Source organism: Diospyros lotus, chromosome 3 (assembly GCF_014633365.1).
Source record: "Diospyros lotus cultivar Yz01 chromosome 3, ASM1463336v1, whole genome shotgun sequence".
NCBI classification, from domain to species: domain Eukaryota; kingdom Viridiplantae; phylum Streptophyta; class Magnoliopsida; order Ericales; family Ebenaceae; genus Diospyros; species Diospyros lotus.
The window spans coordinates 1,710,212-1,735,628 of record NC_068340.1 but is presented as its reverse complement, the minus strand read 5'-3'; the positions used below and the strand labels follow the sequence as shown (position 1 = coordinate 1,735,628).

General features: G+C 33.4%; 2 protein-coding genes across 2 annotated transcripts; both read right to left on the bottom strand.

Moving 5' to 3' along the window:
• Positions 1-1,875: 1,875 nt before the first annotated feature.
• Positions 1,876-4,404, bottom strand: LOC127796383 (rRNA-processing protein FYV7). The gene is made up of 3 exons (XM_052328484.1): positions 4,079-4,404; positions 2,532-2,641; positions 1,876-2,399 (listed from the first exon to the last, which is right to left on the bottom strand). Exons 1-3 carry the CDS (start codon positions 4,266-4,268, stop codon positions 2,103-2,105), a joined length of 597 nt encoding a protein of 198 aa, XP_052184444.1. The 5' UTR covers positions 4,269-4,404; the 3' UTR covers positions 1,876-2,102.
• A 2,254-nt stretch (positions 4,405-6,658) lies between these two features.
• On the bottom strand, positions 6,659-22,276 carry LOC127797161 (zinc finger protein CONSTANS-LIKE 13). Its single transcript, XM_052329771.1, has 4 exons — positions 21,502-22,276; positions 8,553-8,765; positions 7,661-7,929; positions 6,659-7,015 (listed from the first exon to the last, which is right to left on the bottom strand). The coding sequence occupies exons 1-4, from the start codon at positions 22,057-22,059 to the stop codon at positions 6,925-6,927; spliced, it is 1,131 nt and encodes a 376-aa protein (XP_052185731.1). The 5' UTR covers positions 22,060-22,276; the 3' UTR covers positions 6,659-6,924.
• Between the last annotated feature and the right edge of the window lie 3,141 nt (positions 22,277-25,417).

Sequence of the window (25,417 nt, the reverse complement as noted above, 5' to 3'; positions counted from 1 at the left end):
TAATTACTTAAGTTGTTTGGTTTCTCTATAAATACTCTTTAACTCTTTTCTAATATTTTCCAGATCTATCATATCATGGGATTTGTTTGGAATGAGCCTTTTGGAACTCGATTAGGTCAATACACATGTAATTGCACAATATGTTTTGTATTATTTAATATGAGTTTGTTATGACACAAAATTGCGTGATATTTCTTCCCTAAATCCATGACATTTGAATCTCAACCCTAAAATGAAACAGAAGAGGCACAATCAAGTTACTCAATACTTAATATTAAAATACCATAGATTACTTTTATTAACTAAATTTCAATCTATGTGGTCGGGGATACAATTTATTTTTATTTTTATTATTATTCCAATTGATCGAGACTAAGTTCTTTCATTCATGTTAAAGCATCAAAAGAATCCAACTGCAAACAATTTTGCAGTACAAGTGGCTCGTCTTCAACCAGCTCTTCAGGTCTTCATTTATGGGAGATTGTTAAAGAAGAAAGGCACGAGTATGTATTAATTTCTTGAAATTGTATGGATAAAGATAGATCTTCAATCATCAAATCGGTCGGATGTATAACCAAAGAACTAAGAAAAGAATGAGAAAGCCTCAGATTAGCATTTTGGCACATTCTTCCTCGCAATCAACAACCCCATAGGAGAAACCCCCCTACGAGAGCGCAAAAGTGTTGTTGCAGCTCAAGTCCAAAATGTTTTCGTCATCGGCCTATCGTTTCTTCTACTACTATTGTGCGGTACCTTAGGCAGAACAAAAACCTAGACGTACGTGTCGAAGAAGCAGATTCTTGATCCGGAAGGAGAGAGAGAGTGAGATCAAAGAAGAACGAAGCTACGGCTGCTCAGATGGATGCGGATCAACATTCATCGGATTAGGGTTTACCACCGACGGCGATGTATAAATTGCCGCAAGCGATGTATAAATAGAAAGGTTATGGTTTTGGGAAATTACACAATCACTCTCGTGAGAAGCTTTATTACAATGGAATGCCCCTTAATTTTCAAAAAAATTACAGAGAATCCCTGAGGTCAATTTAATCCTTATTATTGACCATCTCCCGTGTCCCGTCGCAAAGATTAAAGTGTTTGTTTAACACTATTGTAAAATTGCAAAATATTTTAGCATTTAGTGATATTATTTGAAAAAAAATATGAAATGTTAAATAAATAATTGTATTTTGGTTTAAAGACCAAATAAATTACTATATCTTAAGAATTAAGACCAAACAGAAACTGTGTAAGTCATATTAGAGACTATAACATGACCTTAAATTTGAAAATATAATAATTTATTTAACATATTTTAAATTGTAATGTCTAAATTAGCCGCCACATTGATTTTATTTAAATAGTATTTGTTAAAATAAGAGAAAAAATATTATATTAAAATAAGATTAAAATAATTTTTATATTAAAATATAAAATAATTAAAATAAAATTATAAACCATTTAAATTTATATCCAACTATTTATTAAATTTTTTAAAATATATTAAAAGATGAATTATTTTTTCTTATCTATAAAATACCTGAAAAAAAATAAATTTATCTAAATCATCCTAAATAAGCAATCACCCAACTTATTTTAGTGAATTATCAGATAAATTTAATAAATATAATAAAAAATATTTGTATTTGAAACTTATTTTTTTTAAGTCCATATATTAGTTAACAAATACTACTTTAACATTTCTTCTTAACATTTCTTGATATCCGACGGCCAAATGAGCTTCTAAACCAAAATATAATGGCATAATTTAGCTCTTCGTCCCAAAAAAATAGCATTATTACAAATGTTTAACCAACGATGAAAAGAAAAGCATCCAATAATCGAAGCTTCTTTACAATAAAATAGAGAACAATGTAGTGAATAATCCAAATTTCTTTACCACTCTCTTAATTGGTTTGATCAGTCACCAGCATTCACAACCAATCTAAGAAATCCAACTCACAAGCCAGTACAGAAAGATTACAACAGTCAGTAGTGAATTCACCTCTATGGATCTTCATTGCTGAGGGTGAGGTGAAAGTGAGGTGATCAGAGCGTGCATATTAGTGTTGAATGCTTAAGGGGAAGTGCATATCAAGAACTCAAGTAGTTGAGCCTTGAAGTGTTTCCAAAATATGCTCAATTCTATACTTCATCACAGGCTGACCTGATTTTGTCTTCTTCAACATCTTCTCCCTTAAAGCTTTTCTTCGAGATTCAGATCTCTCTCTTTCTTCCTTCTTTGTTTGAATAATCGCTTCCCTTTCAATCGTAGCCTTCTCTTCCTCCTCCCGCTTTTTCTTGTACAATTCTTCTAAATTTCGGGCACCTTTCTTTCTGTTTCTCTTGCTCTTCTGGTTCATCTCACTGGCTTTTTCATTCTTGTTCTCGTTCTCATTCTGCAGTAGCAATAAAAGATGTAATGCGAGCTGGGATTCTAAGATCTATATTGCTAGGACACCTTCAGATCATATAGAATGCTAGTATAAATAAATAAGGAAACATGAAACCATAAATACAACATAACAAACCTCTAGCAGTCTTGCAGCTGGAAGGGGATCATTCTGTTCGCCTTCTTGTTTTAGTGACTTTTTATACTTCTGCATATATTTGGCATTCTTGTAAAACTCTCTTTGTCTCTCTGGGGAAAAAAAAAGAATAAAGAGGGGGGGAATAAGAGAGGCATTCCCTTTCTATATAAAATGTAAGATACAACCCCGTTCAGGAAAAATTAAAGAATGGACAAAATTTCCTTGATGGACTCAACATGAACCGCATCTAACGTACATGAAGTAACCCATTCCACAGACCTGTGAACTTGATCACAAGTTCTCAGGATTCTTCATTGCTTTCAAGTAATAGGAGGTACAACATTCTTGACTAATCAACTAAATTGCCAAGTGATTATAATTGCTCAAGCACATATTTTCTTTACACAATGTCTGTTCAACTCCAATATGTATTCTACAGTTATATCGAAAACCTTCCACACTTAACAATAAAAAGTATCAGTACAAGAAACAGTGGAAAAAATATCACAAGCCCCTATGTTTGACAGGAGAAAATGAGAATGCTATGCACTTCATCAAGGTCTATATGAAACAAAAAGAAAAAAGAAAAAAAACACAACACGCGAACAGTAAAACCTTTTATTCTTTTTGCGGGTCTGAGAATCATAAATTCAGATCAAACAAAGCATACCACAACGCACCAAGGCAATTATATATCTACAGATCAATGTTGGCTTAAAAAGAGATTTTAATTATAGGTTTTATTCCTTTAATTAAAAATCTACTTCACAAACTCTAAACAAAACATCAAATCACATAGACTATTCTCTGTTCGCAGTATATACTAACATGGATAAGAGAAACCAAATAGAATACACACACACACAAACACACATTTATAAACCAAGTTGCAACAAATTCAGAGCAAACAAAGCATACTACAACATACTGAGCCAATTATACATGTGCAGACCAATGTCGTCTTACAAGGATAGTTATAGGTTTTATTCCTTTAATTAAGAATCTACTTCTCAAACTCTAAACAAGCCATTAAATCACGTAGACTATTCTCTGTTCGCAGTATACATTAACATGGATAAGAGAAACCAAAAAGAATACACACGCACACGCACACGCACATTTATAAACCAAGTTAAGACAGCAAACAAAGCATACAACAACACACCAAGCCAATTATACATGTGCAGATCAATGTTGTCTTACAAGGAGATTTACTTCTAGGTTTTATTCCTTCAGTTAAAAATCTACTTCTTAAACTCTACCTAAAATATTAACACGCGCACCATTGGAAGCAACACTTGTGGACTTCAGAAGTACAGAGCATTCCAATGTACACATATTTGAACTTTAAAGTTGTATTTTCTGAGTCTGTTCGCAGTATATACACACACAAACATTTATAGACCAAGTTACGAGAAATCACGTCGACCGAATGGAACTCAGTAATACGAAGAAGACATTAAACAGGAAAACGCAAAATTTCATATCAAAAAACCCTAAACCCAAAAATCAACAGAATCGAAGAAGAGAATCGAACAGGAACATACTGATCAAGGCAGGGTTGTAGTTGTTATTCTTGGTTTTCGCGTTGGCGAAAGCTTCGAGCGAGAGGCCTCTCCCACTGCCACCCAATCTCATCACGTTCTTCTTCATCTGCCTGTGGTGATTGACTGGTCCTGAGCCGTCAATTCTCTCCCCCTTCCCGTTGGGGTTACCTTCGGAGATTCGACGCTTCATCTGAAATTGGATCGGAATTCGAGTTCTCGGAGAAAAGATTGCAGCAGCCACTGCAAACTGGGAGTCCCAAATCAGAAACCCTAATCTGAAGCGGTGACTGATTTCATTTCCCCAGAGGATAAATAGAAAACGGAAATCCAATTTGTGCCCTTAGATTAGGTTTTTCAGTGATGATTATTTATTTAAAATAATAAATAAATACTTATTATAATATAGATGAAAAACCTTTAAATTAATTTTATTTAAAATTAAATAAAAATTATCTTGTATTCGATTTTTAGTTAATATTTTTATCTAAAAAAGGGAAAATATTTTTTTATATATATTCAGTAATTTTATTATTTTTGGAATTAAATATTATTTTCATACATTATTTTAATTTTATAATATATTTGTCATTCCATTTCACTAAAATAAAAGTGTGTTGAATATAAAAATGAAATGAAATCGTCATTTTATTCACGATTGTATTAAATATAATGATGAAATAAAATAATCATTCTATTTCATTTTAATCCATATTCTCTTTATTTTTCTATATAAAACCATTCTATTTAATCAAATTTAAGGTATGATATATTTTGTGTTACTCGTGTATTGATTAATATTATTATTTATATATAACAATAATTTTATTTATACAAAAAAATGTCTCGATGAGTTTGCGAGATGATCTGCAAGGTAGAAATCTATTAGGGGCACAAGTGACCTTTTGTATAATCTCTTAGATACTTAAGTCAATTTTCAAATGAATGAAAATAATGTAGAGAAAGTATAATCATAATAGTGATCAAGTTCTAAGCGTATATTTGTTACATAGGGAGAGAAAGCCACAATCATCTATAATCATTTTGAGCTCTTTTTTAAATTTGTCGGCGAAAATAATAAAGACTCGCAAGTGACACATGAATTCTCGTGAAGGTTTCTCGAATGTCTCGAATGAGGCTATTGAGTAAGGTAACTCGATTGTCTCTCGGTTTTAGTCATTCAATATTGGTCACTTAGATAATGTTTCTTGGGTCTCTCGATCATTCGATAACTTTCTACACTTGTGACTTGTTTTCGTGATTTTTTTATTTTAACAAACTTTTGAACCTTTTTCTTAAGATTCGTGCTCAATTTTTGTGGACACAATAATTAATACATTATATTTTATGTTATATTAATACAAACACATAATATACTAATAATCAATACACGAATATCATCAAAAGTGTCACAATTAAATACCTAATAACATTTTCAAATAAATAAAAAGAAAAAAAAGTTGGGTTCATAAGCGGCCCAAAACAAATAGTATCTCAACGGTATTGGGCTGGTCACTGGTTTGGGCTAGCTAGAAGGCCCATGTCACGATTCTGCCATTTTACTACAATTATTTTATTTCAAGTTTAATGAAAATATAAAATTTGGAAGAAAAATAGTTAAAAGAGCTGAAATTTATATTATTATCTGGCTTATTAAAATTAAGATTTCATATCTTATCAATCAAATTATACCTACCAACTTAGTTTGCCATGACTCGGTTGTGTTGGTTTTGGTTTAAATTTGTAATGATGTTTAAAATTTTAAATCTAAAATATATTATAATATTATCATGTCATTATTAAACAAATGATCTCTCAAACAAGATGAGGATATTCAAAATCCATCTCAATTGATATGTGTGAATCTTGTCTAAGCCACACTCAATCTCGCTTATTATTCATGCCATACTTAATCTCGACCTTTTATTCAAGTCATACTCGTCCTCGATTTGTTAATCTTAATACTTTGTTTAGACCTAGCTCGACTCAAGTAAGGGGTTCGTTTACATGACCCAATGCAAACAAATCATATTCAAGATTTAATTATGTAATTTGACTATAATTCTCTTCACAAAATCAAGGGATAAACTTATGATAATGGATTATTTGTCCAAATCCTCACAAACTTGAAATAAATTCCTTCTCCTAAATCTTAGAAAGGTTAAGAGAATGTAGCATATATTAGAATTATTTAAAATAACTACTCATAAACATTGTCTAACAAAGAGATCTAATCTTAAATGAAAAATTATCTCTACACTATTACAAGTATAAGAATACATTTCTTTGGAGATAAGAATTCTCAATTACTCCACATCTGACTTGAGCATCGAAATAACTTTCCCAACCAACCCAAGGACACTCTCATCGAAATAACTTTTGCATCTTCTCAAGCTCAACCATCTAACTCTGGGGTTTCTTGCCATCTAATAGGTTCTTTCTCCGTAAATATGAGTGGTCATATTCATGCATTATCACACAAGTTCAAGTTATATAAGTAGTCGTTTCTGTAAATATATAACATCAGAAAATATTACATACAAACACGACTACATCTCAATTCTTATAAAGTGGACAATCTCATACACTGATATTGCATCTTATAATTTTATTGAACTTGTAGCAAGATCTACAAAACAGAAGTTTAATATACCACATCATAGATAACCTAGCTACATTATATGTCACTAATACTACAAAACGAAATGCTGGGCATCACCAGGTTTACATTTGGTCCTTGATCAAGAAAGCCAAAGAACACAAAAGCATAGCTATTTTTGCTTTCCTAAACAACACAAAATGGCTACTCATACAAATGCCATTCTCATTATGTGTATATATAAGTGTTTTCAATATCCCATCTTAGCAAAACGGCCTTTTATTCTTGTTCTGTTTTCAGCCCGGATCCTCCTCGATTCGTACCTGATGTGCTTGTCGTACCTGTTGGTTACGAATGAAGTTCTCAGCTGACCAGTAGGAAGAGGACGACAAAAGGATGATGCTTTTCGGTCTGTCTTGTTGGACCGAATTGGTGAGAAGAATGGGCAAAATGTTCATTCTACTCTATATTAACACGCGATATTTCCAGTTAAATAACAGAGCAATCCTATCAAGTTTGAAACATATAAAAAGATGAATGCCATGCAACCACTGTAGAAGCTAGCATTAGATGCACTAATGACATGGAATCCCTTACAATGAGGCCGGTAACAACTGTGGGAAACCACCACCACCCCCCCCAAAAAAAAAAAAAAAAAAACAGAACAAAACTTTTGGGTACTAAGAATACTACTGACAACTGTTGAATATTTTTGCAAAATTCTTGAAATATTCGGAATCAGATTGAAAGAGAGTGCATCTCTGGCCAATTCATTTTGGGGCATGGGCATAGCGGCTTGACGGTGTTACTAAGTTACACCATCAGTAACTATTCTGGAACTCAATCAACCAGAAATGAGATATGATTGCAAGTGTCACACTTAGATGATATATTTATGCAAATCTTCCTACCAGTACCTTGGCGTGTTTGTTTATTTAAACTAAAAATTTCAGAGCATCATCAAGAAAATGAATATGGTAGATTACCTCCTGGTTTTCTTCTTCTCCTTATACCGTGAAATCGCAGATTCTCTCTCCTGGCTTGTTAACTCCCTTGCAGCAAATTTAGGAGGGGCTTCTGAGGTTTCAGTACAAACATGATAACATTCATGACTGCAGTTGGCATGATTTGCACTGCCACCGATGTCTGAATCTTTGTCGGGAACCAACCAATTTTCCTCAATGCAGCTTCCGAATAGCTTGGAGGGAAGATCTGTTGGAAGCTCAGCATTCTCGTCAGACCAAAATGCACCAGCCTACATCGAAGGGAACAAGGTTACTGCTTTATCCTTGATATCTTTTTCAAGGTGGAAAATCATAATTCCTACAACAAAGCAAAGCTGAGGTCCAAGCGGAAAACAAATAAATTCTAATCATTGGCCAGGTGATCATGTGATGATGACAAACTAATAAAATTCAGGCTTAAAGGGTTAGAGAAATCAAGGACACAAGAAGAAAGAAAGAGGGACAAACAATGAAAGAAAGAAGAATAGAATAGGTTCGTTAACCCATAAGAAAGTCGTAACCACCAATACCCCCCAGTAATAGATCAACCACCAAAAGTTCCAAAACTCTATACCAGAGGTTCATTTGATAATCCAAATCTCCAAGCATTACGTACATTAGAACCAAAAACTTGGTGAAATAAGTAAGAACATTTCAAATCTACCCCTCTCCCTTCTTCCCTTTTCCAGCATTGCAAGGTTCTGCAGCCTCTCATTCCCTTATCTTCCTTGCCTTGACGTCAAGTAGTCAATATAAAGTCGGACAAAATGTCATATAAAGGCAATAAAACATCAAGATAAGTAGATGTAGAGGGATGACAAGGTCAATAGTCCATCTAATCAATTCAAAGTAGTTGAACAGAAAGAAGCTTTACCTCATAAGTAGGAGATGTGTTTAGCTTTGTTTCATGTTCAAAGCCAGGATATATATTTCTAGGCTGGAGGTCTTGTTCTGGTGCCGGGGATTGGAACCACATGAGGGATTCCATGTACCCATCTCCATCATTTAAGTTTGGATCTGACTTTGCCATTTCACGAAGCTGAGCCAGTATTTCTTCCTTGTATTTCCCACAAGCAACTTTATGGTTCTGAATCAATAGAAGTATATGAAGAAAGTTAATAATTACAGTATCCTAGACAAGTCCGACAAGCAAAAAACCTTCAGCGTATCACAATCCATAGATGAATGACATAATTATTATTAATAACGAAACATAAGGAAGTGATACTATCTGTGTAGGAACCAAACAGCAATGAATTTCTACGAACATACAATTTGAGGAACATCCACAACAGCATTATCTAATCTTTCAGCCATCCAGATTTTCAAGTTTAATCATCATTGTGTCAAAATGAAATCACTGGAATGCTGAGGAGTGCAACTATAAAACATTTACATAAATTCATAGGTATAAGATCAAATGAAAGCTAATCAAACAGGAGGTGAAATCAAAGAAACCATAACAAATATTCTAAATCCAGCTCAAAAACGAAACTAATTCCCAGGTGTAAGCTGGTGGGCCTGCTGGACCTGACCCATGTGCGTATGGGTGGGTGAGTTTGATCCATGACCCATTTATCCAGAAGATGTGCTTTTCGGTGACTTGGCATCGCTAAAAGACATGTCCTTTGGTAATTGGTTACACAGAAAAAAAAATTGTGATTTCTCTATATAGATATAGCCAATGGGAATGTGGTATTTTTGGTCTATAAAATGGACCTCATAGCATATAATCTTTCCATTCAAATTTATTTCAGTTAACTGTATGAGGAAAGACATAGGACACTGCTCTGTTTCTCTCCTCCATATTCATGATATTTTAGTTTTGATGATGAAAAACAAATTAGTTTCATATCACTTATATAGCTTGAAGTGTTATCAGTTTTGAAATCAATTTAAATCCCTCTGAGAATCAAAACCACAAGACTATCTTTTGAAATCAATTGAAGCCAGTTAAAGATTGAAAAATGATGTTTAGGTATCAAACATATTGGTTTTAAGAAGTGGAGAAAATGGAGCGCTATTAAACCAAGTTATCAAAATGTCAATAGATCCAAAGAACATGTCTCAATTAGGAAAAAATGTCAACAGATTAATTTGAACTATCGACCGTTTTTATGGTTTTTGGCCTAAACTATCGACAACCTTTCATAAATTGTCAACAGGTTAAATGTTGGCTCTCAATTTCTAAATGTCGACAGCCTCTGCATCTGATACGTCGACAGGTCTTCAAAACTATCGACAATCTTACTCAAATTGTCGACAATTGTTTAAATTTTATAACAAACTTGTCGACAATTTTTAAGAAAACTGTCGACCGACCGTTTTGATCACAGATAGCATTTAACAGCTAGCTCTCCCAAAATGCTCTCTCCACTTTCAACGGCAAGATTCTCGAATCGGCTCTCAAGGCACTATAAATAGAAGTCAAATAGATGATTCAAACTACTCAAGCGATCATACTACAAGCTCCCGAGTGCTTACCCATTTTTGTACTCCATTAGTGTATTCAATCTTTACTTCAAGGCTTTGTATTTGCTTTGTAAAATTTGATTTCAAGCTTTGCATCTATTTTTAGTTACACTGTAACTAAGAGTGCATACTCTTAGATATCTCTTTCTTATATCACTCTTTGTGTTCCTAGCTCATATAGCTAGAGGACCTACTTGTATTAAAGTAGAAGGTTGTACATTTCTACCTAACTTTGCTAGAGGGATTGCTTACTTAAGCAAAAAGTTGTATATTCCTCACTTGGTGTTAGAGGATTTATCCGATGTGATAAGAGTATTATAGTGATTTGCTTGAAAATCCTTAGTAAGGAACTAAAATAGTGGATTAGACCTGGTTTAAGTCAAACCACTATATATCCCTTGTGTCACTCTATTATTCTTACTCTTTATTTCATAAATTGTGATTTGCAATCTTCTAATCATTTTTAAATTGCATCAAAATTCCATCCTTCATCATAAAGGAAATTTCAAGTTTTCAACCAAAATTTTAAATATCCCAATTCACCCTCATCTTGGGTATCGGTAACATTGTTATATGATTATATCAATTGGTATCAAAGCCAAGTTCCCAATCCTTTCAAAAAGGTCTAACAACCTAAGGAAAAGATCCATCTATGGCACACTTTGCTAGTGCATCTCAATCCGAGAGTCAAAACACCACCCGTCCACCTCTTTTGATGGTACAAACTACAACTATTGGAAAATAAGAATGCAAATTTATCTTATCAAGAAGGAAATCACATTGGCTGATATGGAAAAAATAGACTTGGACAACGAAAAAAAGAAGAAACATGGAAATCAACGCAAAGGCAATGAATGCCCTGATATGTGATCTCAGTCCGAAATAATTCAACCGCGTATCAACTTGCAAAATCGTCAAAGAAATATAGAACAAACTAGAGGTAACACATGAAGGTACAAAACAAGTAAAGGAAATAAAAATTAATTTACTTGTTCATGATTATGAATTATTTTCTATGAAAGAAAATGAATCTATAAAGGAAATGTTTACTAAATTTAATGACATAGTTACGGGTTTAGAATCTCTAGGAAAAACATATATGAATGGAGAAAAAGTAAGGAAAATTTTAAGAAGTCTTCCTGGAATTTGGGATCCTAAAGTTACAACCATAACGGAAGCCAAAGACCTAGATACTCTAACTTTTGATAATTTGTTAGACTCACTAATGACACATGAAATCATGATGAAAAGAAATGATGTAGATGAGTCAAAGAAAAATAAAAATTTAGCTTTTAAAGTAGAAAATGAAAACCAAGATTCACAAGATAGTGAAGCTGAGGATTTTGCAATGTTTGCTAAGAGATTTAACAGATTAATGAGAATGGGTAAATACAATCAAAGAATGCGTTTTAAGAAAGAAAAATATCAAAAGGAAGATACTTCTAATGATATTAGATGTTATGAATGCAAGAAAACATGTCATGTAAGAACCGAATGTCCTTCCTTAAAGAAAAATGAATGGAAAGGAAGAAAGAAGGCCTTAGCCGCATGGAGTGAGAATGACTTCTCTTCGGGAGATGAAGATTAAGATGAGGAAGTGGCCAACCTTTATGTAATGGTCAAACTTGAAGAGGTAAGTTCTTCTAATCCTTCAAATTTTACTCTTGAAGAATTACAAGATGCATTCAATGAGGTTATGAGTGAGCTTGAAAAAGTTAGCCTTAAATACAATGTTCTCAAAAAGAAATCAAAGTCATTAGATAAAGAAGTAAGAACATTACAAGAAGAAAGAGACTCTTGGATAAATGAGAAAGAGGCTTTGATAGATGAAAATGAAATTCTTACTAAACAAAATCTAGGGAATCCCTAGAAAAACTTGTTGAAGGGAAAAAGAAGCTAGAAATGATCCTAGGTGCTCAAATGAGCTTTAGAGATAAACAAGGAATAGGTTTTGATCCTTTTTAAGATAAACAAAATAAAACTATTTTTGTGAAAGCTTCTTATCAACAACCGAATTCAAAGAAATCATTTCATAAACCAAAATTTTCAAGAAATAGGATTACATGTCACTATTGTGGTAAGCATAATCATTCTATCAACAAATGCTTCATAAGAAACAACCCATCTTGATATAAAAAAATTTGGGTACCTAAAGAAAAATTCTATGCTAACATGAATGGACCCAAAGAGGTTTGGGTACCAAAGGAAGCAACTTGATAGCTTGAGTGATAGGTTGCTCTTGCCGCCAATGTTGTGAGAAGCAAGTGGTTCCTAGATAGCAGTTGCTCGAAACACATGACCAGAGATGAACAACTCTTCAACAAAATCACTTACAAGCAAGGAGGTAACGTTGTTTATGGTGACAACTCAAAAGGTAAAATTATTGGCATTGGCTCTATATGTTTTCCAAATAAAGTGACAAAGGATTGCCTAAGTTAAAGTATCATGTATTTCAATACATATTCATGTGACAAAGGAAATAAAGTGTATTTCAATACATATTCATGTGAAGTATCATGTCTAAAAACTAATGAAGTAAAGATTGTAGGAAATAGAATAAATAATGTGTATATAATTTACCTAGATTTATCCTTATCTAGTATAGAAAGATGTCTAGTTTCCACCATATCTCAAAATACTTGGTTATGACATAATAGACTAGGCCATGCTAGTATGAATCTTGTTAACAAACTATCCAAACATGATCTTGTTAAAGGATTGCCTAAGTTAAAGTATGAAAGAGATCACATTTGTGATGCATGCATGAAGGCCAAACAAATAAACATATCTTTTAACCTCACAAATGAAGTTTAAATTTCTAGGCCTCTAACATTGCTTCATTTAGATCTCTTTGGACCTATGAGAACCCAAATCCTAGGTGGAAACATTATACTCTTGTCATTGTAGATGACTACTCTAGGTTTACTTGGGTAATATTTCTTGCCTCTAAAAATGAAACATACAAACAATTTGAAATATTTTGCAAAAGAGTTCAAAAAGATAAAGACATGCATTTCAAAAATTAAAAGTGATCATGGAGGAGAATTTGAAAATGAACATTTCAAACACTTTTGTGAAGATAATGGTATTGAACATAACTTTTCTTGTGCTAGAACTCTTCAACAAAATGAAGTAGTTCAAAGAAAAAATAGGTCATTACAAGAGATGGCTAGGACCATGTTGTGTGACAAAAATCTTCCTAAAAACCTTTGGGCGGAAGTTGTAAACACAACTTGTTATATCCTAAATAAGGTCTCCATAAGATCCATCTTGAAGAAAACCCCCTATGAGTTATATAAAAGAAGAAAACCAAATATTGCATATTTTCACATCTTTGGTAGCAAATGTTTCATTCTAAATAATAAGGAAGCCTTGGGTAAATTTGATTCTAAAAGTGATAAAGGTATATGATACTCATCACAAAGTAAAGCATATAGAGTATTCAACGAGAGAACACTAGCAGTAAAAAAATCTATACAAGTAATAGTTGATGATACAAATATTATCTCTCCTAAGATTCAAGAAGAAAATGAAAATGAATTAAGTAAGAATCTTGAGAAACTATCATTAGATCATCAAGATAAACAATCCTTAAGTAACAACAGTCTAAATGAAGAAATCATTCCTCAAGAAGAAAGAGAACCATCATTTTCAAGAGAGAAAATATGTAGAGAATAATGAGATCTTAGGAGATCTATCTAAAGGAATTAGAACTAGATCATCTATTAGAAATGAGTGTCAATATGTTTATCTCAAATAGAACACAAAAACATTAACGATGCTTCAAAAGATGAGAATTGAATTATTGCCATGCAAGAAGAGCTAAATCAATTTGAAAGAAATAAAGTATGGAAACTTGTTTCAAGACCTAAAGATCATCCAATCATAGGAACCAAATGGATATTTAGGAACAAAATGGATGAAAATGGAATTGTCACTAGAAACAAAGCTAGATTAATGGTTCAAGGGTATAGCCAAGAAGAAGGAATAGATTATGATGAAACTTATGTCCCTATTGCGAGACTTGAAACCATAAGAATGTTGTTATCATTTGCATGCCACAAGAATTTTAAGCTATATCAAATGAATGTTAAGAGTGCATTTTTGAACGTTTACATAAACGAATAAATATATGTGGAACAACCCCTTGGTTTTGAAGATCTAAAATTTGAGGATCATGTGTATAATCTCTCTAAGCTATATGGTTTAAAGCAAGCCCTATGAAAGGCTTAGCAAATTTCTTCTAGAAAAATGATTTAAAAGAGATCAAATAGATACAACCCTATTTATTAAGTATCATGACAAAGATATTCTATTAGTCCAAATCTATGCGGATAACATTATATTTGGATTGACAAATAAATTCTTATTTGATGATTTTGCAAATCTAATGCAAGGTGAATTCGAAATGAGTATGATGGGAGAATTAAAATACTTTCTTGGATTGCAAATTGGACAAGAAGATCAAGGAATTTACCTATCCCAACAAACATATATCAAAGATCTTCTTAAGAAATTCAACGTTCAAGATAGCAAACATATAGCCACTCCTATGAGCAACTCATCATACTTAGACAAAGACGAAATAGGGCAAAAAGTGGACAATAAGTTGTTTAGAAGCATGATTGGATCATTGCTATTTCTAACAGCAAGTAGGCCGGATATCATGTTTAGTGTCTGCCTATGTGCTAGGTTTCAATCCGATCCTAAGTAATCTCATCTAATAGCAGTAAAACCAATTTTTAGGTACTTAAAAAGATCATCTAATCTAGAATTATTATATCCCAAGTCAAATGAATTTTATCTTGAAGCCTATACTCATACTGACTATGATGGGTGCAAAATTGATAGAAAAAACACTAGCGGGTCATGCTAATTTCTAGGAAACTCACTAGTATCATGGTCTAGTAGAAAGCAAAATGCCATTACACTCTCTTCCACTAAAGCTAAGTATGTGGCAAATGGAAATTGATGTGCTCAAATCTTATGGATGAAACATCAACTAGAAGATTATGGCATAAAACTTCAAAATATTCCAATCAAATATGACAACACGAGTGCCATAACGTTAACCAAAAATCCTACATTTCACGCAAGAATTAAACATATTGAAGTTAAGCATCATTTATTAGAGATCACATTCAAAAGGAAGACATCAAATTAGAGTTTGTTGACACAAATCATCAGATAACGGGTATATTCACAAAACCGCTAGATAGAGATAAGTTCGAATATCTTAGACGTGAATTAGGAATGATTACTCCTTGATATGATATTTGATTAAATTGTTCTTGAAATAAATAAGTGAGATTTGATATGATTTTGCACGAGATTTTTCAAAATGCCCAAAAATAAACTGTTGACATTTTTAACTCATAATGTCGACAGATTCATAAAATTGTCAACAACATAAATAAATTGTCAACCGTTCATGAGGCAAAAATTAAGTCAATGAACATGTAAGAAAATTGTCGACTGATTGCGCATACTATTGACAATTTGGCTCCACACTATCAAACCAATTTCAAGAAGTTGTCAACAGTTTTTGTCGAGGGTTTTAAAAGACCCACGACCATCGAACTACCTCATTCAAATCTCTCTCTCTCTCTCTCACATGCCTGACTTCTCTCTCTCATTTCTCTCCTTGTTTGACTAATCACTCATCATATCTTTTGATTACCCAATCGATTTTGCATCAAATAACGAGAACTAAGCGCCCCCAAGTCGCAGCCAATGTCCAATCCAACGAACCTTCCAACGTTCAATGGCTAGTTCACATTTCGCGAAATCTAGAACAATACTCCACTTCTTTTGGGTCTCGGGAAGTTCTATTGGGTAGAATTCTTAAATTTAAGTACCTAAATGACCTAGAATTTCCATACGCAACTAATCTAGATATCTTCGATTAGACAAATTTTCTTACTCTTCATAAAACTATATGAAGATGCCATTAGAGCTTTTTATTGTAATGCCTCTAATGTTTTTGATTGCTATCCATCTCAAACCCAATTTAAAACAAACGTTTGTGGGGACCCATTTTGTCATTGATACTAACCTCATTCACAATCAATTTGGTATTCCTCTTGGTGACGAAATTTATAATCCAAATGATTTTAATTTTGATTTGGCCACTAAGACTGTTTTTTAAGATGATTCCCTACCTTGCTTATTAGCTCTTCTACAAAATTATCCATGATGGGACGTCTCTTACATCTTTTTCCAAAGTCACAAAAGAAGATTGTTGGATTATGTTCCATATTATGACCAGGAAAAGAATTGATCTTTGTTTTTTAATAGTTGGTGAAATGATAGGTGCATTCACCACTAAGAAAATATGCATTCCATACGGCATGCTTCTAAGTGATATCATTGAGTCTAAAGTTGAAAATTTAGGGAACGTTCGTAGACTATCACTTCATCCTTCAAAAATTCTTAGCACATCTTCTTTAAAGCATGTTGGTTTCATGAAAAACAAATCAAGCCAATGGGTCAAAACAAAGATGCGTTGAAGGTATTCTTCTTCTGATAGTGAGGATGACCTTCTCCCTCCTTCTCAATCTAACCTACCTTTTGAGGGCATCCCTCCTCCAGTTGACTCTCATCTACTGGCTTCTCCACCACACCATATGGGTGAATCCTCTCACTCTTGAGACGATGTTGTGGTTCATGGAATAGCATATCTCAAAGCACAAGTTGATTCTCCATGGGGTGAGATAAGGGAGATTCGAAGCAGACATGATGAGGCAACTGTGCAGATGACTCATGTGACACAACTTCTCGAAGTCATTATGTCCTGCTTGCCACCATCTAATCCATCATCTCCACCTCCGCTTCCTCAAGAGCCTTAGATTATATGATGTTCACGTATGTTATTTTTATTTTTAGTTGTAATACGTTTTTGTATTTTGGAAGATGCATTAACTACTCTCATGATCTAGTTTCTTGACTAACATTGATGAAAGGTTTGAAATATCCTTTTAAATTTATGTCAGTTTCACTCTAATTAGGTTTGGTCATGTATATGGAATGCTAACCTTGTTTTGAGATCATTGAATGAATGACAATTTGTGAAATTGCATTGCTTGTGTTTGGACTCATTCAAATTAATGTTTTTAGCTTAAGGGGGAGTAATCATTTTTATATGTATCTCGACCTTATGTGTACGTGTGATTTATTGAAAATTCATGACTCGTTTCCAGCAAAATCTTTTGAATCTAAGTCTTATGCTTAAAATCTCTACAACACACCCTTTTGATATATGACAAAAGATGGTATATGTTCAATTGATTTTTTTTGGCACATCAAAAGATTTTGTCATCATCAAAAAGGGAGAGAATGAAATTTTAGTTTTGATGATGAAAAACAAATTAGTTTCATATCACTCATATAGCTTGAAGTGTTATCAGTTTTGAAATCAATTTAAATCTCTCTAAGAATCAAAACCACAAGACCATCTTTTGAAATCAAGTGAAGCCCGTTAAAGATTGAAAAATGATGTTTTGGTATCAAACATATTGGTTTTAAGAAGTGAAGAAAATGGAGCTATTAAACCAAAGTTATCAAAATGTTGACAAATCCAAATAACATATCGACAGTTTCATTAGTTAGGGGAAAATGTTGACAGATTAATTTGAAATATCAACCGTTTTTATGGTTTTTGGCCTAAACTTTCGATAGTCTTTCATAAACTATCGAAAGGTAAAATGTTGGCTCTCGGTTTCTAAATGTCCACCTTTGCATATAATATGTCAACAATTCTTCAAAATTATCGACAGTCTTGCTCAAACTGTCGGCAGCTGTTTAAATTTTATAGCTAACTTGTCGACAGTTTTTAAGAAACTATCGACCGTTTTGATCGCAGACAACCTTTAACGGCTAGTTCCTCCATTCTCCCAAAATACTCTCTCCACTCCAACGACAAGATTCTCGAATCGGCTCTCAATACACTATAAATAGAAGTCAAATGGGTGATTCAAACTACTCAAGTGATCATACTACAAGCTCCCAAGTGCTCACCCATTTTTGTGCTCCATTAGTGTATTCAATCTTTATTTCAAGGCTTTGTATTTGTTTTGTAAAATTCGATTTCAAGCCTTGCATCTATTTTTAGTTACATTGTAACTAAGAGTGCATACTCTTAGATATCTCTTTCTTGTATCACTCTTTGTGTTCCTAGCTCATATAGCTAGAGGATCTACTTGTATTAAAGTAGGAGGTTGTATATTTCTACATAACTTTGCTAGAGGGCTTACTTGTTTAAGCAAGAGATTGTATATTCTTAACTTGGTGCTAGAGGATCTATCCGATGTGATAGGAGGATTATAGTAATTTTGTTTGAAAATCTTTATTGAGGAGCTAAGATAGTGGATTAGACTTGGTTTAAGTCGAACCACTATATATCGCTTATGTCACTCTATTGCTCTTACTCTTTATTTCATAAATTGTGATTTGCAATCTTCTAATCATTTTTAAATTGCATTAAAATTCCACCCTTATCATAAAGGAAATTGCAAGTTTTCAACAAAAATTTTAAATATCTCAATTCACTCCCCTTTTAGGTATTGATGTCGTTGCTATACAATTATATCAATTCATACATAAAGCACAAATGCATGATGGCATCTAGATTGTGGAGACACTATGATGATTCAATTACACAACATTGTTCTAAATCAAGAAACAAAGTTCAAAAGCACATGGACCATGCATTTATGCATTTTTCCAAAGTATGTGCTCTTTGGTGATTGGATACCACAAATGGATGTTATTTTGGGATTGGATGCATGACTTTTTTCCAAGCAAACATTAGCTAATAAGTAATGCAATTATTAGTGATTTATCTATAGATCCCAAAGCACGCAATTCTTTTTCTCCTAATAATTATGTTGCCCACATGAGGACAGGCATAGGAAATTCTATCCTTTTTCTCTCTTCTCCATATTCATATACAATAGCATAAAAGTATGGTGGCATAAGCTGTGGTTTGTAACGGTGCTTTGAATAAATATGGTCGTGCTTCATTGAGAAAAATAATTCTTGAAGTACTAACAACATGTAAACAACTTTAATATATCCAAATGTATAGACAGATTAACTTTTGGATCAATTCTTGTTTCTACTATTAGTTCATAGGCGGCATATTTCCAACATTGGTATAATAATGACATCTTAGTTCTCATTATGAGATCTGCTCCTATATTAATGTTGAAAATATAATATGAATTCTGTAGCAACAGAAACGTAACTTCTATACTTATTCATATATTCAATTCCCGAAAATTGTTGTTCCACATACTTTCTGATTTGTCTTGCTTGATTTAAAAGGGAATTTACATGATTGAATCACCATTGCAACTTCTCAGCTTAGATGCGCCATATTTATTTTATTCTGTATAACTATGAAAAAGAGAGAAAAAGAACAAAATATAATAGATCTATTCTCACACCAAAATAAAATTATTCAAATGAAAAAGATTATGTAGTAGGGTCCTATTTACAGACCACCAATAGCCATATACATCTTGGCCAACGGTCGCATAGAAATGTCACGACTTTTTCCATGCAACCAATCACCAAATGATGCATCCTTTGATGTTATCCATGTTGGATTTTCCTAGTGTGTGAGTGTAAGTGTGTGTGTGGGTGGTTGTCCCACATTGGTTGTGTAAAGAGGTGAGAGTGGGTATTTATATTCCTCCCTCACACTTGGGTTTGGGCCCTAAGAGGCACCCAGATTTTGTGAGCGGGCGAACCCCTTGGCCCTCGCGCGCGCCGCCGTCCGTCGGGTCGGGTCATATAGATATATTTTTTACATAAAGAAAATCTAAAATTAAATTATTTTCTTTAATTTTATTTTTCCATCTTCTAGAAGTGGCGTCCTTTATTTATGTCGCTGGTCTGTTCGTCTCCCCCAATCATCGGACATTCAAGCCAGCGATCAATGCCGACTTGAAAGTTGCGTCGCCTCGGTGCCCTCGTTCCAGCCTATAAAAGGATGGATGTTCCTCGAGTTCAAGGCATTCTGAGTTGCAGTGTCTGCCTTCCTTTTTCTTTTGCGTTCAATCACAGAGAGCAAAGTCTTCCTCGAGTTCTGCCAGATCCGGTCGATTGTGGTCGCCGTTCGCCAGAGATAGACCGTTGAAGCCTGCGTTGACAGTCGCCGTAGCCTGCCAGTGACCGGAGCAGGGCGCATCTGTCTTCAGGCCAGCGCATCCCTGCGTGCCTCGGTCGTTCCATCATCCTTTTGCCATTGCCGAAAGTTGGGTTTGAGTTCCTAATTCTGTTGCTACTTTCAGAATATATTGTCGTGGGTTGACTGTTTATTGCTATCGAAAACTCCATATATATATATTTCATTTCTGTGCTGGTGTGCTATTGGGAATTTTGACTCTGGGAGCTTCTACATAATTGTTGATCTTGTTGGTTGTTGCTGCTGTCTCAACAATCTGCATTTATTTTCCTCTACGGTTCTAACAATCCAATCACCAACGTCACATTCTCAGATTACATGAGTAATGGGTCACAATAGTCGACCAACATACTTCAATCTCCCACTCAAACATTATGCATCTATATCAGAACTTTTTTTTTTTTATAGCTCGAGTTAAATTTCTAGTATAAGCCTTTTTTGTGGGTGTTTTTGGTAGTCTTACAACCTTTTGCGTAGGTGAACACTCCTATGCTCCACTCAAACAATGTAAGTTGGCAACTCATATGCCCGTGGGTGGATGACCTTTCTCCCACCATCTATTTATTTAAAGGATGTGTCTTTGTGTCATTGGCTAAGGGGTATCATAAAATAGAAGGACGTGTTGCTTGTTAATTCTTTGTGACTTCCTCACGCAACTATTAGTCCATAGACCCATACCTTACAATCTTTATCACTCAAAACTATTTTAGTTGTCTATCGAGATTCGAGAACAAATGCAGGAAATATTTTCTCTTTCTCTTCTCCATATATAGCACAAAAATTTAATGGTATCTGCAGATCCTTCACTGGGCAAGACGGTTTCAGAGAGCAAGTATAGCATTTGCCATTTATGAATACAATATGCGTTGGGAATAATTTTTGTTTCAGCACCACAGAATCATAAACTATTTATATCTCCAACAGCCCAGCAAGCAACCAATCAACCCCTTCAAGATAAGCTTGAAGGGGGGAAATAACGTGCACGAGTGTATTCCTCTGATTAAAAAACCAAAACTAAAACCAAGTCCTCCAATGAAGCCAGATGTTTCTAATATAGAGAGGTGAACTAGAGCAAGACGAAGCAACAGAAACCTACTATAATTGACAATTGAAATCCATACCTGGGAAGCAAGACACACTATCATAATGGGCTAACGCTAACCTTGGGAAGAGGAGGAACCCCCATAGCCTGAAAACAATGTTCCGAGCTATTCGAAACAATCAAATCATCGAGCGTGACAATGGAGGGAGTGTCCCAGACCAACAAATCCAACAAATCATCGCCGGCGCCGGCGCCGGCGCCGACTCCAGTCAGGGCTTTCTTGCCGACATCTTCAAACCCTACAAAACCCAGCAACTCGGTCACGGAAGGGCACCCGGTGAAGCCCTCGAGAGGCCTCCGCTCGTGCAGCGACGACAGAGACTGGGCGTGCCTCTCCCAGTCGCAATTCTGGCAGAGCGCCGAGTTCTCCGTGGCGCAGAGGATCGTGGCGGGCTTCGAATCGCACGAGTCGCAGAGCTGCGAGCGAGTGTGCTTGGTGAAGAGCGGGTTCGTGGAGTGGACTTCCCGGTCGCAGGAGAAGCAGAGCTTCGCCGAGTCGGCTCTGCAGTAGAGCAAAGCAATGCACTCGCCGCAGAAATCGCATATCCGACTTTCTTTGCTCTCATCTTCTCTGGATTCAGCTTGAGCATTTGTGGGTCTTGTACAACAATCACTCATCTCTCTCTGATTTGCAATTGGAGTTGCAGAGCTTAAGCAGGAGAATCAATGGCGTGAGGGATAGACTGGCCTCTGTGATCATTAACCACCGTCGCGTGAATTTCTTCGTGGGTGGGTGCGTGTGGTCGAGAGAGAGAGAGAGAGAGATGAAAAATCAATCTTCTCGAAAGAACCTTATCGTTTCTCATGACACTGATGAACGAACCAGTTGTAGTAAAGACGCATCCTGGAAGGCAGGCTTGATCTTAAGCAAACGGAAGTGCCACGTCGACCACTAATAAATTTGATAAATAATTTTTGGAAGCATATTTAATACGTATCAATTTATAATAATTTTATTTAACTTTTATTAATTTTAAATAAAATTATTATAAATTTGTATGTGCCGTACACATCAATTTATGATCATTATTGATCAAAATTATTAATAGGTGTAATATTTCCCATAAACAAAATAAAATGTTATGTTATATTTTCTCTTCTTTTTTTTTTTATGATTTAGGTTTCGAGTTTTACTCGACTAGTTTTGAAAAAGAATGACATTCCCACTTAATTTGTCTTTCAAGTAAATTCAGATTCGATCACAACCTATACACACTTGAAGTAAATATTTGAGAAACGATTGTCCTTTCTATAAACTCTCTTTTACTTTATGCGAATAAAACTCCTGAATAAGTAGCAGAGCATACAAAGACCTTGTTTCCATAAGGATTTAAACCTCCGATATTCACTTTAACTTCCTAGTACTTTACCATTGCGTCATACTTATGGGGCCTCTCACATTTCTTCTACTCACATATAGTAGTTAGGAGATAAGCGATAATTTATTTTTTTAATTATTAATTACCTACAAATATGAGTTAGTGGATCTTACTATTTTTGTTGTTGCTAAAATGCATGAAAATGTATTGAGAGCACCTATTTAACATTTCATAAATGTTCTTATTTCCGTTTTCAAAATGCCAGAAAAAAATATTTCCATGTTTCTATAATTTCAAAATATATTTTAGAATCTTTTTATAATATTAAAAAAGTGTTTTCGTCCATGAAAATGTTAAAGGAAAAAAAAAACCCATCTCTAATTGGTTAGAGATGAAATTTTTTTCATCCCTAACTCTAAATTTTTATTTTTTTTCTTAAATTTATTTAAATACATTATGAAATTTATGTTTATTTTTATATTAAATAACTATTTTTTATAATAATCTATATTAAAATTTATATTTATAAATAGACCTCTATATTTTTTGTATTTACACATTTTCCCACATTTCAATTTTTTATTTTTTTTAAATATCATTTTTTCTTTTTCATTTTGTATTATATCTCTTTTTTTTTTTTAATTTTCGTGCAACTTAAATGATCTGTGCCGGAGTTGGTGTTAACCGGCTCTTTTATGAGCTTTATTTAACATTCAACAAATAAGAAATGACATTTATTTAAAATTATGCCCCCCCAAAAAAAAAGTTAGCCTAATTATTTTTAGTTATTTGTTGACCTTTGGTTGTGATTTAGGTCATGTTTGGTATTGTTGTGTTGTGTTGTGCTTTGATTGGTAATCCAATATTGTGAGGTGGTTATTAATGTTAAAAATAAATGATAACTATATAATTAATATTTTATTATAATACTGTAGATTAGTAATGACAAAGACTAAGGGTGCATTTGATTGACATAAAAAATAAAATATTTTCCAATCAAAATTGAACTTTAAGTGTTTGATTGATAATTTTTTTTATGAAATTTATTTTTCATCCAAGTACAAAAATACCATATTTTTCACAAAAATAAGGAAAATTAATTCTTAGAAGGGGCTTATTTTGATTTTTCATGAAAGTTAGAAAACCTTTTATTTTTTACCTTATGCAATCAAACACATCCTAAATTATTAAATAATTATTTTGTAGAGTAACATAATTATAAGAAAAGAGAATAGGTATAAGATAAATGCTCTATTAATAGTTATGGATCCCATTAAAGCCAATAATTGCTATCTTTCGAGCTAAAGATCAAGTTAAGATGGTTCGATCTTTAATCAATTTGATTTCACGATCAAGATCAAAATTTACACACTTATGTGAAGGAAAAAATAAATAAAACCTCAAAATCGGAAGGGATAAGAGGGACCATCACCTTTTTTTACCCAAATTTGTGTCCCCTAAAATTATGATACATGAAAAGGAATATAAGTATTTATTTTTATTAAAGAATGTAAAATAAAAGTGACATGACTTTGTTGTAGAAATATAACGACATATCTTTAATATGTTTCAATGGTTTTATAGGGTTTGCTTTGTTACTTCAAAAAAAAAAAATTATCACTTATAATATAATTTAATGAATCAAGATAGAGTTGCAATCGAATTCTTCTACTCGATTTAGTTTGACAAACCATCTTCCAAACTTGTGTGCTGGAAATTGAGCTTGACTCGAATCTTAAAACTCAAATTTGACTCAAGCTCAACAAAACTTGTTGGCTTGAGCTCAGTCTCAAATTCTCTATAAATATTATAAAAAATCTTATGCAGATAATTAACAAAATAATAATTTTAAATTAAAATATGATAATCAACAAATATAATATCAATATGATAATAAACTAATAATAACTCTAAATTAAATAATATATTTATAAACAATACTATTTGCAAGTTGTTTATGAACTTTTAACTGATCATGTTCATAAACTTTTAGTTAAATATGTTTGTAAATTTTAACGAGTCAAATTTTATTGAATTCAAACTTGACTCATTTACATATTAAGTTTTAAAATTAAATTTAATCTTAACGATTAATTTTAATTTTTTTTATTAATATTGAATGGCTGTAAATGACTCCCATAAATAAAGTTAGACTTAAGAGTAGAGGATGTTTAATGAACAAAAAGAAATAATACATAACTTGAGCAACAAGGATAGAGATAGTACTCCAGGCCTAAGAAAAGTTAGCACAAGGGCTACATCATGGTGGGTGGGTGTACCCAACCCATCAAGGGAAGGAAGAACAATCAACCTCCCACTAATGAGGGATTGAATTTGAACCCATCACATTGGGACTTCAAAGCTGAAAGCTTGGACTCTACTTGAACTTTCCAGTTACTCTAATTCTGCCCATACTTCTAGTTTAGGATTTTTTTAAAAACATTTTAATAAAATACTTCTTTCAACTCACGTCGCTAACGAGTCAAACTCATTATTAAAAATAATGAAATACGACAAAATACGTTATTTTCGATCATAAGTTCAATTCATCATAATTTATTTCTCTTATGTATATTTTTTAATATTTAAGTACAATTTTAAAATTTTGTCAAATAACAGACTAATGTTGAAGAATGAAGAAATAAATTGTGATTAGG

Excerpts from the sequence above, each read along its gene's own strand:
- LOC127797161 (XM_052329771.1), bottom strand. The coding sequence starts at position 22,059 with ATGAGTGATTGTTGTACAAGACCCACAAATGCTCAAGCTGAATCCAGA. Across the intron at positions 8,766-21,501 it reads GGGTTCCTCCTCTTCCCAAG|AACCATAAAGTTGCTTGTGG; the intron begins GTTAGCGTTAGC and ends CTATTGATTCAG. Across the intron at positions 7,016-7,660 it reads GAGAAGAAGAAAACCAGGAG|GTACGACAAGCACATCAGGT; the intron begins GTAATCTACCAT and ends CGTAACCAACAG.
- LOC127796383 (XM_052328484.1), bottom strand. The coding sequence starts at position 4,268 with ATGAAGCGTCGAATCTCCGAAGGTAACCCCAACGGGAAGGGGGAGAGA. Across the intron at positions 2,642-4,078 it reads CTACAACCCTGCCTTGATCA|AGAGACAAAGAGAGTTTTAC; the intron begins GTATGTTCCTGT and ends TTTTTTCCCCAG. Across the intron at positions 2,400-2,531 it reads CAGCTGCAAGACTGCTAGAG|AATGAGAACGAGAACAAGAA; the intron begins GTTTGTTATGTT and ends TTGCTACTGCAG.